Source organism: Ruditapes philippinarum, unplaced genomic scaffold, assembly GCF_026571515.1.
Source record: "Ruditapes philippinarum isolate M1 unplaced genomic scaffold, ASM2657151v2 ctg6791_1_1_1_1, whole genome shotgun sequence".
NCBI lineage: Eukaryota > Metazoa > Mollusca > Bivalvia > Venerida > Veneridae > Ruditapes > Ruditapes philippinarum.
Genome location: NW_026855298.1, coordinates 10,407 through 24,465, shown reverse-complemented (window position 1 = coordinate 24,465; position 14,059 = coordinate 10,407). Strand labels below are relative to the sequence as shown.

Here is a 14,059-nt window from a genome sequence, read left to right as displayed (position 1 = left end):
GGGTATTTCAACCCGGACACTATCTAAATTCAAGAACAAGAAAACTTGGTTAATATTATAATTTTCACAGGCCTAGTTTATAAGACCTGGGACATAAGATCTTATGTCCCAGATAAGACATATTGAGCTAATTGATTTTTTTTCGTCATCAACAGGATTTCCATGCATAGCTACAATGGTTAAATTTCTTGTAAATTTGATGAGGGTGCTTTTGCTTCAAATTATCCTATACAGAGCAGATATTTCTTTTAAAATAGATAAAAAAGAAATCCCTTGAGAACAAAAAAATGCAGACCCCGTTTGATTGACCCACTGGAAAGTACAAGCTACCGTCCACACCCTCTAGCACCGGGTTAAGTAGAACAGAGTATATATCTCGAAATGGTAAGATTTTAAATTTAGAAACTTTCACATATGAGTTCATACGGCTCATCACGTTCGTGCCTCTCCATTGAAAGCGGTGAATTGTCACCGATTAATAGATACGTGAGCCCTTACCGCAAAACGTTATTAAAGGAAATTTGAAATGGAATCAGGGGTTATGAAGGAACTAGGGAAAAACTCGGATAAAGTTAAATAGAATGACCTCAAAGTACACAAACAATCGATAATATCGTGGTAAATAAATTCAAGGAACGGAATATTACAACTCTGTTTAAATAATGTGGCGCCTTTTAACGAATCCACACGGCCGTGAAGCTGTCAGTGTCATGAGAATGATGAATGAAAAACTCAGCGCGCAGGTGATATGAGATTGAATAAGCTGGAAACGTCATGTCCTGGTGTCCTGCTGGGATTCTTGCCGGTAAAGGTAATAACGGACTTGACTCATGCTCATATGATGGGCTTTATCAGACAGTTTCAATCAAACCATCACTTTTGTTAGTTTACACAAGTAGCGTTCTGCAGCTAATTTATGAAAATAAAATCAACAAGGAAACGGCATTCAATAAATGCATCCCCATCACATCATGAGTTTTGTTGATCAATAATAATAAGTTATAATAGCCTATTGAGCACAAAAGCATTTAAAAAGAATGACATGTCCTCAAGCATATATTTTTGTCTAGCTACATCATAATCATCGAATTATTTTGTACTATATGTTTCTGATAAAAACACTAACATATGACAGGAAAATGGCTTGTAATCAACGCAAACGGATACCACTGACACTGTGTTTATTTTCGGAAAATGGTGGGATGATAATATAATTATTGTATCTTTTGAAGATTTTATGTATGATGAATGTTAAAAGTTAACAATTACTTTATGACAAAACGAAATCGTTCACAAAATAATCGTCAATGATGCATCCCAAAAATCATGTGCAATTTATATTTAAAGCTGATACATTTTATGAAATAAAAACGGCACTGGGTTGTCTGCCTGGGTTACAGATTTATGAATGCTCACTTCCAAGGCAGTTGAACTGTTAACCCCTTAAATCAAAGTACATTTGTATTTCTTAACACTCTATATAACCGGTAAACTCGAGTGACACACGGCTCTTATGTTAAAATATATCAAGTTACTGCATGGTATGTCATAGAGAGGAAAACCCCCTTCGCTGTTTTTCCTCATAAGGCAGTTTTCTCCCATACCACCGTTTGGCTCAGACGGAGCCCACCACGTAACCGGCTCACAAGCACCTTGTGTCATGTTATTACTTCTAGCCAACTGTATTTTCTCGTCAAAAGTAAAATTTCCAGCCGTGATGTTTTCATTCATTTTAAAACATCCAGTCAAATTATATATACTTTCGAAGTTTGATTTCTTTTCAGACATCAATATTTTATCCCCCTCCTACAATACACTGTATTGAAGGTATAAAATGCCTTTCTTAAGTAATTCTCTGATGCCAGAAAAATGACAAGAAAAGCATTGATGCAAAGCATCAAAGGGCGTCCAAGCAAGAAATGCATAAAGTGAAGATGAACTAGTAGATATATGATGTCAAGATATTCTTATAAACTTTTCAATGGTTAATTGTTTTTTACCAGAATGATCGGACGGAAGACATTGTTCATTATGAACTTTGATTGGCATGCTAGAGATTAGAATATTACTTGTTTTTTCTTTATGATCGTGATTATTAATAGCAACGGATATACATGTATACAATCATTTATAATCCATATGTGTAACGCATGATCAACACCAAACTTGTGGAATTGTCCCGTTTTATGTAATCGCTTTTAGCGAAGACCCTCTCTTAAGGTATCTGTTCACACTTAGTAAAAATATGACACTGGTTATATTACCATGTCATGTTGAGCATTATTGTTTATTATACAATAACGCCGGCTCGCCACGGCGAGCCGGTATGACGTTAGGATTTTACTGAGAAACAACCTAAAACTCCGAATCCATCCAAAAATTTAATCGAAGCTTGGCTTCCAGCTTTCTACAAAATTTATCTATCAGGGCTAGGATCCAAAATTATTTAGCCAATCAAATTTAATCTTACATAGCGTCAAAAAACCTTCAATTTTCACGCCATTTTTAAAAAGCAGCAAGTATTATTCTGAGCGCAAAGATATAATGATGATTAAAATGTTTGTTTTCATGAATTCTTTTCAATAAATCATATTTACAATGACTTTTGATTTAGCGATTTCACCTGTTCCTCTGTAGTAAGTTTTCGTTTGGTTAATTAACATAAGTGTACATCTGGTTCTGTGCATTTTTTTCTTTTTCCTTTTTTCCGGTCATTTAATCCTTTCCGGTATTAAGTGTATATATTTACTGGCCGGGATCCGGGACGCCCCGGATTGGCCGGGATCGTATAAGATATAGAGGAAAAACTAATAAACTATATGTGTGTTATTGTCGTAATGAAAGGCCATTAAACGTTAAGTTTTTTTTATTGTATGTAATGAACGTTAAATTAATTAAACTTAGGATATAAATATTTTTAGAGCTATTTATTAACAAACTTAAAATGCGGAAATCACAATACTTATAATTATATGCCTAATTAATTGGAAAAGTCAAAGACTACATTCTTGAATTGGTCAAATCCAGGGACCCCTTTATGTTTTAATGCGATCCCAGCTTTTCTGAAAACTATATTCTTGAACTGGCCAATTCCTGGGATCTCTTTATATTTTAATACGATCCCGGCTTTTCTGAAAACTAAATTCTTGAAGTGGTCAATTCCCGGGATCCCTATATGTTTTAATAGGATCCCGGCTTATCTGAAAAACATCTTAGACTGGACAATTTCCGGGGTCCCTATATTTTTAATAGGATGTCGGCTTTTCTGGCTGAATTGATAGACAACTTGTGTTTACTTTAGGACTTGTGTCTGTCACTCATTCCAATACTAAATAACATATTACGACTTAACTTCGTATAAAGAGACATCTTTATGAATTCTACCTATCTAACATTTATTTGGTCAAGGTCAACAGGCCATACAGTAGATGTGCATAGACATAGGGACTTCATTCTATCTGTTTACGTGCATCTTCATATATACTCATATTCCTCTTTGTTGAACTGAGAGAACTGGCTTCCATAACTTTATGTCACTTTTATTTTGATGTTCGCTGAAGTCTCTTCAGCTAACAGAACTGTCATTTTTACATTTAAACGCACCCCTGGAAAAAAAAAACGAAGCGAGTCGCTACTAGCTTTTTTTAAAAGCTAACCTTGTTGTAATATCTATTTTAATAACAAAAATACAGATTTTATGAATATTGTTTTCCTCTCTTTTTTGTGTTTTATGTGCTATTTTAATACTGATTTTTTTACGTTTACTACTTTTTTTTATTAAAATTGTAAAATAAATTTTAAGAATTCAATTGTCATATTGACCGACGATTATAAGTCAAAACTTAACTGGAAATAGTCAGTAAATTATGGTTAATCTTTCAATATATAATATTGTTTATTCTTCTTTATCATTTTTTAAATTATCAATCAATTAAATAATTAATAAAATCTAATTTGTAACTTTGAATAATTCCTCGGCATCTTTACTAAACACGAATAACAAATTAAATGAAATGTTTCAAAGTTGATAGTGTCATATTAAAACCATAAAATGTACCTTTTTTCACAATTGTTGTACATATTTATTGTTTTTATCTCATATAGATAAAATGAAACATGCTTTTGTTGTTGCTGGTTTTTTTTTCGAATTGTATGTTTATGTATAATAATAATCAATAAATTTGATAGTTGATCTATGTTTATTAATTATTGTAACCAAACTAAGTGACAAACATTCATTTTGGAAAAAAGCTTATTTATCTGTAAAATATTTGTTCTGTTCTGTCACGATATCAAACATCTACTCCAAAACCGGGAGAGACCGGACAATAAACGTGTGGTCACTAGTATCCCGGTCAAAATAGACCGGGAGAGACCGGGAATTACCGATAGCAGTACATCCCTCTATAAATAGATTTTCGGAATATTTAGGTCATCAACTCATCATTCTATATTAACATACCATGATAACCCACTGTGTCCTACAAAATGATAAATAAAAAACCGAAGAGACGGAAAAGGTTATTGCATTTGAAAATGTTTGCATTGCGAAATCCTCCAGTTCGCTATTCATTGTACATATCGCGACATTTCATTTTTAATTAATAATAATCAAGCACCCTCATACCGATCGGAATGATCGGCTTTTATTATGACCGACTAAAAGGCTCGAGAAGTTGCTGTCGCCCTTTCACAAAATCTGATTTCATTCCATAAAGTGGCGCCGCGCTTCGGCGCGGACGCCAAAAATGCGCTCAAAATACTTTTTTTTCTTTGCAAATAATGTTATTTGATTTCATGATTGACCTAACTATCTGAAAACAAATTCATTGTTTGAATAATATATTTTTACTGTTATAAATGCACTGGACACACTTATACATAAAGGTATTATTGCTATTTTACTTGTAACAAGCAACAACACCTTCGTTTTAGCGAGTAAAATCACCTTCATTCAAAGTATGCAAATTCAAAATAATACGCATTACGTATATGGTTTTATTTTATCTGCTAATAATTGATACTATAAAAAATCTAAACATTTTGGCAAAGTGAAATTTTACCTTGATTTGTGTATCTGTTATGCATAAGTAACAGTCATGCATACTACATCATGGCATAATGATAATCGAGAAGTGCTTGAAGCTACAAATGTTTGCGGATTTGTTACATGCAACTTTTTCACGGATACAAATATTCGCCATGAAAGACACGCTAACTTAAAAAGCGCAAAATAATTTATAGGAATATAGTTATTACAGTAAATTAGTATTTGTATGGAAGTCAAAATACTACTTTGCTGACATTTTGCTACCTTTATGACATATTACTGCGCGTTCAACGCTACTATTTCATTTGTTAAACATCAAAACTATCGAAATTTTGTGGCATTGTGTGCCTTTAACTGGTATCACTCAGAGTATACCTTCTCATAAGCAGGAAGTAAAATAGATTTTAAACTGAAATTTAAATTTCAAAATGAAAAACAGGTTAGGAAATATTTTCATGGCACTATAATACCATTGATTGTTGCGATCCAGACTTTCCGACGCCTAATTTAGACAATAAAACAATAGAAAATCTAGAAAAAGTATATTAGTGAATATAATTTAATTCTGCCCGAGGAAGGGGTTGACCTTGAGAAATGCCCCATATTTAAATTGTATTGCATGGACTGATACAATCTAAAGTGTTCTGCGATTCGCAAATTTTAATTTTTGTTTCTCAAGGGATCTTTAACATTTTAAGCATGGTATTTTTTTACTGGTGAAAAACACGAGGAAAATATTGTAAGAAAAAAATTACTTAATTAAATAATGTGTTATTTTGGTGTAACCGTGTAAACGTCAATATCCCCATTCGGCTTTTTTAAAGAATTACATGTCTGAAACCAGTATTATAACCGTCCATGAAAAGTTTAGTTGAATTTATATTTGAGCCGCGTCACGACAAAACTAACATAGTGCGTTTGTTTACCAGCATGGACCCAGACGAGCCTGCGCACCGCGCAGTCTGATCAGGATCCCTGCTGTTCACTTACAAACCCTATTACAAGTAGAGAAACAGCATGGATCCTGATCAGACTGTGTGGATGCGCAGGCTGGTCTGGATCCATGTTGGTCGCAAACGCATTACGTTAGTTTTGTCGTGACGCGGCTCATTTTATTTAGATTTTGGTTTTGTTATATCCTTCAAAAAGTAATAAGCATTCACAACAAGTATCATGATCATCGTCTTCTTAAAAGTAAATTAAGAAAATGCCTTACAATTCTAAAGACTCATATATTCCTTTACCTTTTATTTGTTTTAGGTTTATATATAATATAATATAATATAATTCATATAAATAATTTAAAAACAAAATGGTTTGAAATTAAATTATATTACAATTTGAAAAAGATGTCATCAGTGGATATGATTATCAATCATATTTATGACTTCCAGACACTAAATTTGTAGGTTTTTGGAAAAGACATAAAATAGTGTCATATGTCAAAATAAGAACTAATTTTTTATTGTAAGTGTCTCTTAAACATTTAAATGTATTTACGATGCAACAGATAATAACTATGAACGTCCTCATGGAACCCTTTTCTGGTACATGCAACCATGTAACAATTATATAATCCATCAATACTTGCAATGATTTTCGGACACAATTTACTTTAGAGGCCCATTATACCTCAGAAATGCATTTATTCTATTTCTCAATTATTTTTATGTTAGTGTACTTTTATAGTATCCAAACGATTGGCCAATTACCTTAACCATCTTTTTTATCTCTTGCTTTTTGGCAATAAGTACAATTACAGTGAATTGGTAGTTAGTACAGAAGTCAAAATACTACTTTGTTTATATTTTGCTCTTTTTATGACAGATTATTGCACATTTATCGCTGCTCTCTTCAGATAACAAGCATTTAACATTCACTACGTCATTTTTTTGATTATAAAATTCCTGTTTGACCTTTCTAAAGATTTAAAAATGTATTTGTTTCTGTGGCATAATGTGCTTTAATTCAGGATGGCCAATCCACATAACTTCCGCGCAGTCTGATCAGGATCCAAGCTATTCGTTTACAAACGCTATAACAAGTAGAGAAACTGATAGCGAACAGCATGGATCCTGGTCAGACTGCGCGGATGCGCAGGCTGGTCTGGATCCATGCTGGTTGCAAACCCATTATGTTGGTTTTGTCATGACGCGGCTCATTTATGAAATTTGATTCTTAATTGAAACCAAATGACGGGAGAGCAATAGCAATGTCATCTTTACTTTTTTCATTTTATAAGAAACTTGCTGATGTACTTTCGTTATGTTTGTATCATACAATTAAGATAATACATAGGTGGGATCGTTCTTCGTAAGTAAATTGTTTTTTGAATGCTTTTAAATAAACACCAAGTTTATACTTAGAACGAGAACGCCAGAAATTATTTACGTCATAAATAATATCTCAAAAAACAGTTGATAGTTCAATGCCACATGAATGAGTTATAAAACCAATCCCTCTCAATTATTTTGATTTGAAGCGTAGTGCTGAAAGTGTTTCTTTACCATAAATAATTTTTTGTAATAATTGATGTTTTTCAATACCATACAGACATATATATGTAATTATTTAAAGACACTTATGTAAGTTGAGGAACCAATAAATTGGTTAGTGAACAAATATCCTAAATGTCAAGGACTCATTGTGTCAGCAATATTTTAGTCGGTTACTCATCAACACATAAGTGTCTGAGATATTTAAGCCACAATCTCTTTAAGTTTAAACGTGTTTTTTTCTGTCCATTCTGGTTTTAGCTACGAGCGTCTAGGATATTTATGAAGATTTTGCTTCGAATTTCTTCGGTCTAATTCGTTTCAGTGGGAATCTCTATTAGTTAATTATGTCTCTCCTGCTTATTTGACGTAATGAATCTTTCAATAAACTTGTTATTTTATTTAAAGAAGGCATTTAGCCGTTTTTGTTATTTAGGACATCGACACATACATTCCCCTTCTCTCGTTTAAGTTTTATTCGGAAGCAATACTATTACTGGATGTTTTATGCAATTCTTATTGCTCTGCCTCTTAAAATGGTTACAAAAAAAATGTTGGCGGTCAATTTCTTTTATCATCATTTTTGCACTATTAGGTTCATATTAAATTGTTTTACGTGTGATTGGCCAAATTCGCTCAGAAAAAAAAGACAAAACCTAATCCAAAATTTAAAATTTTGTTTGAAAAAGAAATATTAATATGCGAAGTGCATGTATTTATGCAGTGTTTGGTAAGGGAATAAAACAGTGATTATAACATAGAGGTACAAATAAAATATTGTATTGAAAAATGTCATTGCACCAGTCACTGTCATGTTTATATATTTATATTATCATCATACATGCAATACTTTTTTAAAATGTGATTGCCCGATTTTTTAATGATAATTGTGAACAAAATACATATTGTAAGAAAAGTATAGTAACAGAAGAGTAAAACAATTATTACAGTCTCTTGAGAATCTATACATGTACAATGACATTCAGTGGATAATTTGATTAGAAAAATTCGGTAATAATTATAAGTTACAAAATCAAGGAACTTCTATAAAAATAGCATTGCGTGAGTAAATTAACTTAGTCTTGTGTGGCAGTTGCAAACTTTGTCCCGTATTTCATCACAGTGCTGGGTTGTTTTTACTGAATATTATGATGAGAATTGACAACTGCCTAAGCCGGTTCAATATTTAATGCTTTCGAGAGATCATCGCTTTCAAAGATGGTTCTCACAGTTAGATTTGTATACAACTTTATTGAATAATTGTGAGGTAGTCTAATATATTGTGTTATACAATATGGAGTGTTTCTCATTATTGACGAATTTAATGTTCTGAAATTCAACGACTTTTGTCGCTAAGATGTCTGTTTTATATACTCAATATTTTCCATGGGCATATTTATCAAACATTCCTCTATCATTGTAAATTTAATTACCCGTGCCAGTGTGGCAACTTATTTCGATTTATTCAAGTAACTTCATGAATTATTCTAATACATGAAGGGTCTGATGTCATTTATCGAACTTGTAGAGAATAAAACTGAAAACTGTTAATTTGTCACAAGGCGCATTTCTTCACATAAGTTGAAAAAAGATTGTAAAGCGGTTTTATTTATTCGTTGTAATAAAACAAAATTTGAAAAGAAAAAACAAAACAATCCCTTAAAGAGCGTCGCCGTCATATTTTGTACTGTTTATAAAACTTGCATAGTTTAAATGAAAAAGTTTCCCTGAAATGTTTTATTATTGTCGTTTCATAATTATTGTTCTAGTTATTGGTTTTGTTTTACCATTGCGTTTTGCATTGAAAATGTGCTTAATAATCGAAAGAATATGGTATGAAAATGTTTACAGAAAAGTTGTGAGAGTAATCCCATTTACTAAGGGTATTTTAACCAGGACACTATCTAAATTCAAGAACAAGAACACCTGGTTGATATTATAATTTTCACAGGCCCAGTTTATAAGACATATTGAGCTAATTGATATTTTTTCGTAATCAACAGGATTTCCATTCATAGCTACAATGGGGAAATTTCTTGTTAATTTGATGGGGGTGCTGAGTTTCCAACCTCATTCTATAGCACAATTGCTTCAAATAGTCCTATACAAAGTAGATATTTCTTTTAAAATAGAGAAAAACGAAATCCCTTGAGAAAAAAAAAAATGAAAATGTTGTAGGCTCCGTTTGATTAAGCCACTGGAAAGTACGAGCTACCGTCCACGCCCTGGATTGTCTGCCTGGGAAAAGATCTTAGTTACCGATTGATGAATGCTCACTTCCAATGCAGTTGAACTGTATACCCCTTTAATCAAAGTATTTCTGAATGCCCTATATAATCGGTAAATCCGAGTGACACACGGCTCTTATGTTAAAATCTATCAAGTTACTGCATGGTATGTCGTAGAGAGGAAAATCCCCTTCGCTGTTTTTCCTCATAAGGCAGTTTTCTCCCGTATCACCGTTTGGCTCAGACGGAGCCCACCACGTGACCGGTTCACAAGCACCTTGTGTCATGTTATTACTTCTAGCAAACTGTATTTTCTCGTCAAAAGTGAAATTTCCAGCCGTGATGTTTTTATTCATTCTAAAACATTCAGTCAAATTATATGTTCTTTCGAAGTCTGATTTCTTTACGGGCATCAATATTTTATCAATACTATGGCTGATAAGCATATACCTCGAGAGGAGTGCATGAAAGTTAGTCCTTGCGTAACCTCTTGCTGAACATGTCTTGGCAAACTGACCTAAAATGAAAATACATTCAGTTATTGTTTCTTCATTAATGAAGTTTTAAGATACAATCGAATTTGCTTCATTTACTATTACTAAATTACAATGTATACCCTAAAATATTGTTTCGATTTAACAAAGCTCTGAAATTGTCGAAGTCGAAATGACAATATCGATAGGTCTTTTCTTTGTTGCTCAGTGTTGTATTGATTTTGTTCTTTATGTATGTTTTTCCTATATTGTAAAATATGTGACCTAAACTTATATTTTAAAATGCTTGTTATAACGATGTACCTATGTGTGTACCAGTTATGAAATAAACTCTATTCAGTTCTGTTCTGGTAAAATACATAGCAGACTAAGAATATAATGTTTACCGTCAATTTTACAGACGCAATGTTTGATAATCATGTGATCATTACTACATGCATTATTTTAATGAGCTCTACTGAGGCCTAAAATCATAAAATCTGAAAATATTACAGAGACCGAGTGAAGCACTAAAAGTATAAAATTCTGCACAAACAAAGGATAATAGAGAAATATGTCCGGAATTAATTTGAAAATCGCTAGTTGGTACAATTCTTAGTACAATCAGGAGTCAAAGGCATTGCAACGCTTTTTAATTTTCTTTTTTGTGTCAATTTAAACAATAAAATGATTATTCTTGAAAAAAAAAACTCGGGTTGACATTCATTGAACGTATCTCCCAAATGACCCAGTTATACTTGACCACCGGCAAGGAGCCCAGCAGGACACCAAACAAAAACAGGTCAGGGCATAAGGCAAAGCGCGGACGGGGTGTTAATTTAAATACTACAGAATAGGAAACAAGAGAAACAGCAAGGATATTACAGAAGACAATTTTTAATAGGCCTACAAAAGTAGGAATGTAGGTGAGGGACTAGAACTAGAAGGCCGAAGAAAGGGGATCAAAATTTTAAAAAAAAGATAGGGGGAAAGGGTAGATACTAAGTCGTCGAGAATTAAACAGAAAGGGACACACACCTTTCATCACAATAGCATGAATCCACGAATAAGACATACATATGAGGACCAAAGAGGGGCGCCCGCAGGATAAGCACCAGCGGGGAGTTTAAACTGGTTAATGGTGCATCCAACCTCACTCGTATCCCCGACATGTTCCGTCAAACGAGACAGTGTAAGTAAAATAAATCCCCACCTAGCGAAATTCTGACAGTAGTCATGGTTCTTTCGAAGTTTGTAAATCACATCGCCATAGAAATCGGGTTTGGTGATGCCTAAGCGCCGAAGAAATTTCAAATCGCAATTGAAAACCGAAATTAAATCCGAATAAAGGTCCTATAATATAAAGTACCCTAACTGTGTGTAACAAATGAGCTTCATTTCATTTTGAACCTTCATTTGTATGATTTTTAAGAAACATTTCATAGCATTCAACACAATTTATATTTGCAATAACACAGTAAAACATAGTTTATAGAACTTTTAATTTTTATTCATGTCATTCTTTAATAAATATTAATAGATGTTCCTATGTTTGTTGACGTTACTAATTGTTCGGAGTTTTACCAATCGAAATTTACAGTGCTATAGTAATGAATCACGAGCCGCTTATATTTTTTATCGAAGTAAGTAGCAAATAAAATAACTATATAGTCCTCAAATAGTTGGTTTATCAACATTACCATGTTTTAATGTTGAATTCTGCTTAAGGCGTATACAGTAGCATGAACTTAGTAGTGCTTAGTGTTGGCCATGAACAGGCTCGATCAAACCGAGCTTGCAGCATTTTCAATTACGCCGTTTTGGATGTTTTTAAGATATTTTATTTTTCTCTATTTTATTAAATATTTAACATGTGTTCTATACTAACCGTAGTATTGTAGAGGCTCTGTGTAAAATACACAACGGCCAATCCAAGGTTTGTTATAAGTTCCGTTTTCACAGCATTGAACCCTTTTATAATTCCATTCACCATTTCTACCGCATGTGCTCGTCGCAGTCGGTCCTAATGCCTGGTAATCTTTCTTGCATGTGAAAATAACGACTTTTCTTTCAAACAAAAACAGTCCACTGTATTCTACCCGAGACAGAACAGCATTTGTATAAGACGAAGCTGGTGTTCGACAATTTGGCTCACACCAGAAGTTTCCACTTTCATTCCATGTTGCGGTACTAGTACACGTTGTCGAAGGTGTTCCAAAACTCTTATAGCCGTTTTTGCACTTGTATCTATTGGTAGATCCTATTGTGCTAATGTCTGACATTAAAGCAGCATTCACAACAACAGGTGGCGACGGGCATGTTGACTTTAGACATGAGAACTGTTTGGGGTCGTCTTTTGACGATACACAAGTCTCTGTAACATTACATGTATTCTCATTACATGGTCCTAGATCAGACGGTATCCAGTCTTTCTTCTCGAGAAACATACATAGATGTTCAATAACATTTGATTCATTCCCTTTGATTCCACTAACATTACCTTTCAAGCTACAGTGATTCATTCTCTGCATGAACATAATATATGTACATCTAGAACGCCGGTCACATTCTTCAGTACATTTGAGTAAAGATCCGCCAAAAAATTGTAGAAATGTGTCAGTTTTATCGCATTGTTTAATTACAAAATTTAACACTCTTGCTGATTTTGCTACAGCATACACTGTTACTATGCTGACAAATACGGCTATAATGTTCATATCTACAGAGTAAAATATCACTTCTGGAAATCTCTTTTATAATTTTAACTTTTCAAATCATGCGCCTTTTTACCACGTCTTTCATTTAAATTAAGAGAACAATATCATCAATCAAACACATGCACTATTTCTCTCGTAACGATTCCGTATCGGCAACCAATGGCAAATACTGTGGTCTTGTGCCGTTTTAAAGATGGTTGAGCTTTAAATCCCGCCCACCAAGTAAATATAATGACGAAAAATAAAAAAAGCTAATGTTTATCGGTTAAACCTTTATACTTATGTTTAAAAAAACAAATGAACTAAAATTGCTAACTGTTTAAACGTCTAAATATGTTTACGGATATTCAATACTTAATTCGCGATCTGAAAATCGGCTGTTATTTTATTATTAGTTTCTTGTCCTCTTTCATGCCGTCCTTAATTTGAATGTATAGTCTTGATTTTTATTATATGTTGGGATAATATATTGCCGATTATAATAAACTTATATTTTATACTTATTTTAAAAAATCGACGATCTTTTGTTTCTATAGCAACTCTTATATGAGTATGTACGTGTGATAATCATTTAATTTAGACTTTATTATTTACACGTCTGCATGTTATTTCAGCACCCGAATGCCCTGATGTCATACAAGAAAATATCACCTCAAGGATGGATGGATGGATGTTATAACAAAAAGAATGTTATTTTAAAAGTTCTTGTCACGACCCTTAGTAGTAGCAAAATCACAAATGGACAAAGTTTTGGTACATAGTGGTAAATATAATTTTTTAGAGAAACATAGTATTACAATTGAAGAAACTGATATACTATTGACCTATAGTATATGATGCATATCTTACAATGATAATCAATACAGCATACAGAACAAAGGTAACATTCCCTTCAATTTTTGCTGAATCAAAAAGGTTCTTTCAATTATCTTAATATTTTATGAATTTCAAGAATGATTTCCTTTGATGTATGGCAAGAAATTTAAATGCGTTAGTGTTAGTTCAACCATAAATACTTAATAAATATGCTTGTGATCACACATACTGTTCAAACACACATAATTAATATTTCAATGCTACGAAACAAACAATATTA

General features: G+C 32.9%; 1 protein-coding gene across 1 annotated transcript; it reads right to left on the bottom strand.

The window, feature by feature from the left end:
• Window positions 1–9,371: 9,371 nt before the first annotated feature.
• LOC132742830 (uncharacterized) lies at window positions 9,372–13,170 on the bottom strand. Its single transcript, XM_060731327.1, has 2 exons — window positions 12,135–13,170; window positions 9,372–10,290 (listed from the first exon to the last, which is right to left on the bottom strand). The coding sequence occupies exons 1-2, from the start codon at window positions 12,961–12,963 to the stop codon at window positions 9,875–9,877; spliced, it is 1,245 nt and encodes a 414-aa protein (XP_060587310.1). The 5' UTR covers window positions 12,964–13,170; the 3' UTR covers window positions 9,372–9,874.
• Between the last annotated feature and the right edge of the window lie 889 nt (window positions 13,171–14,059).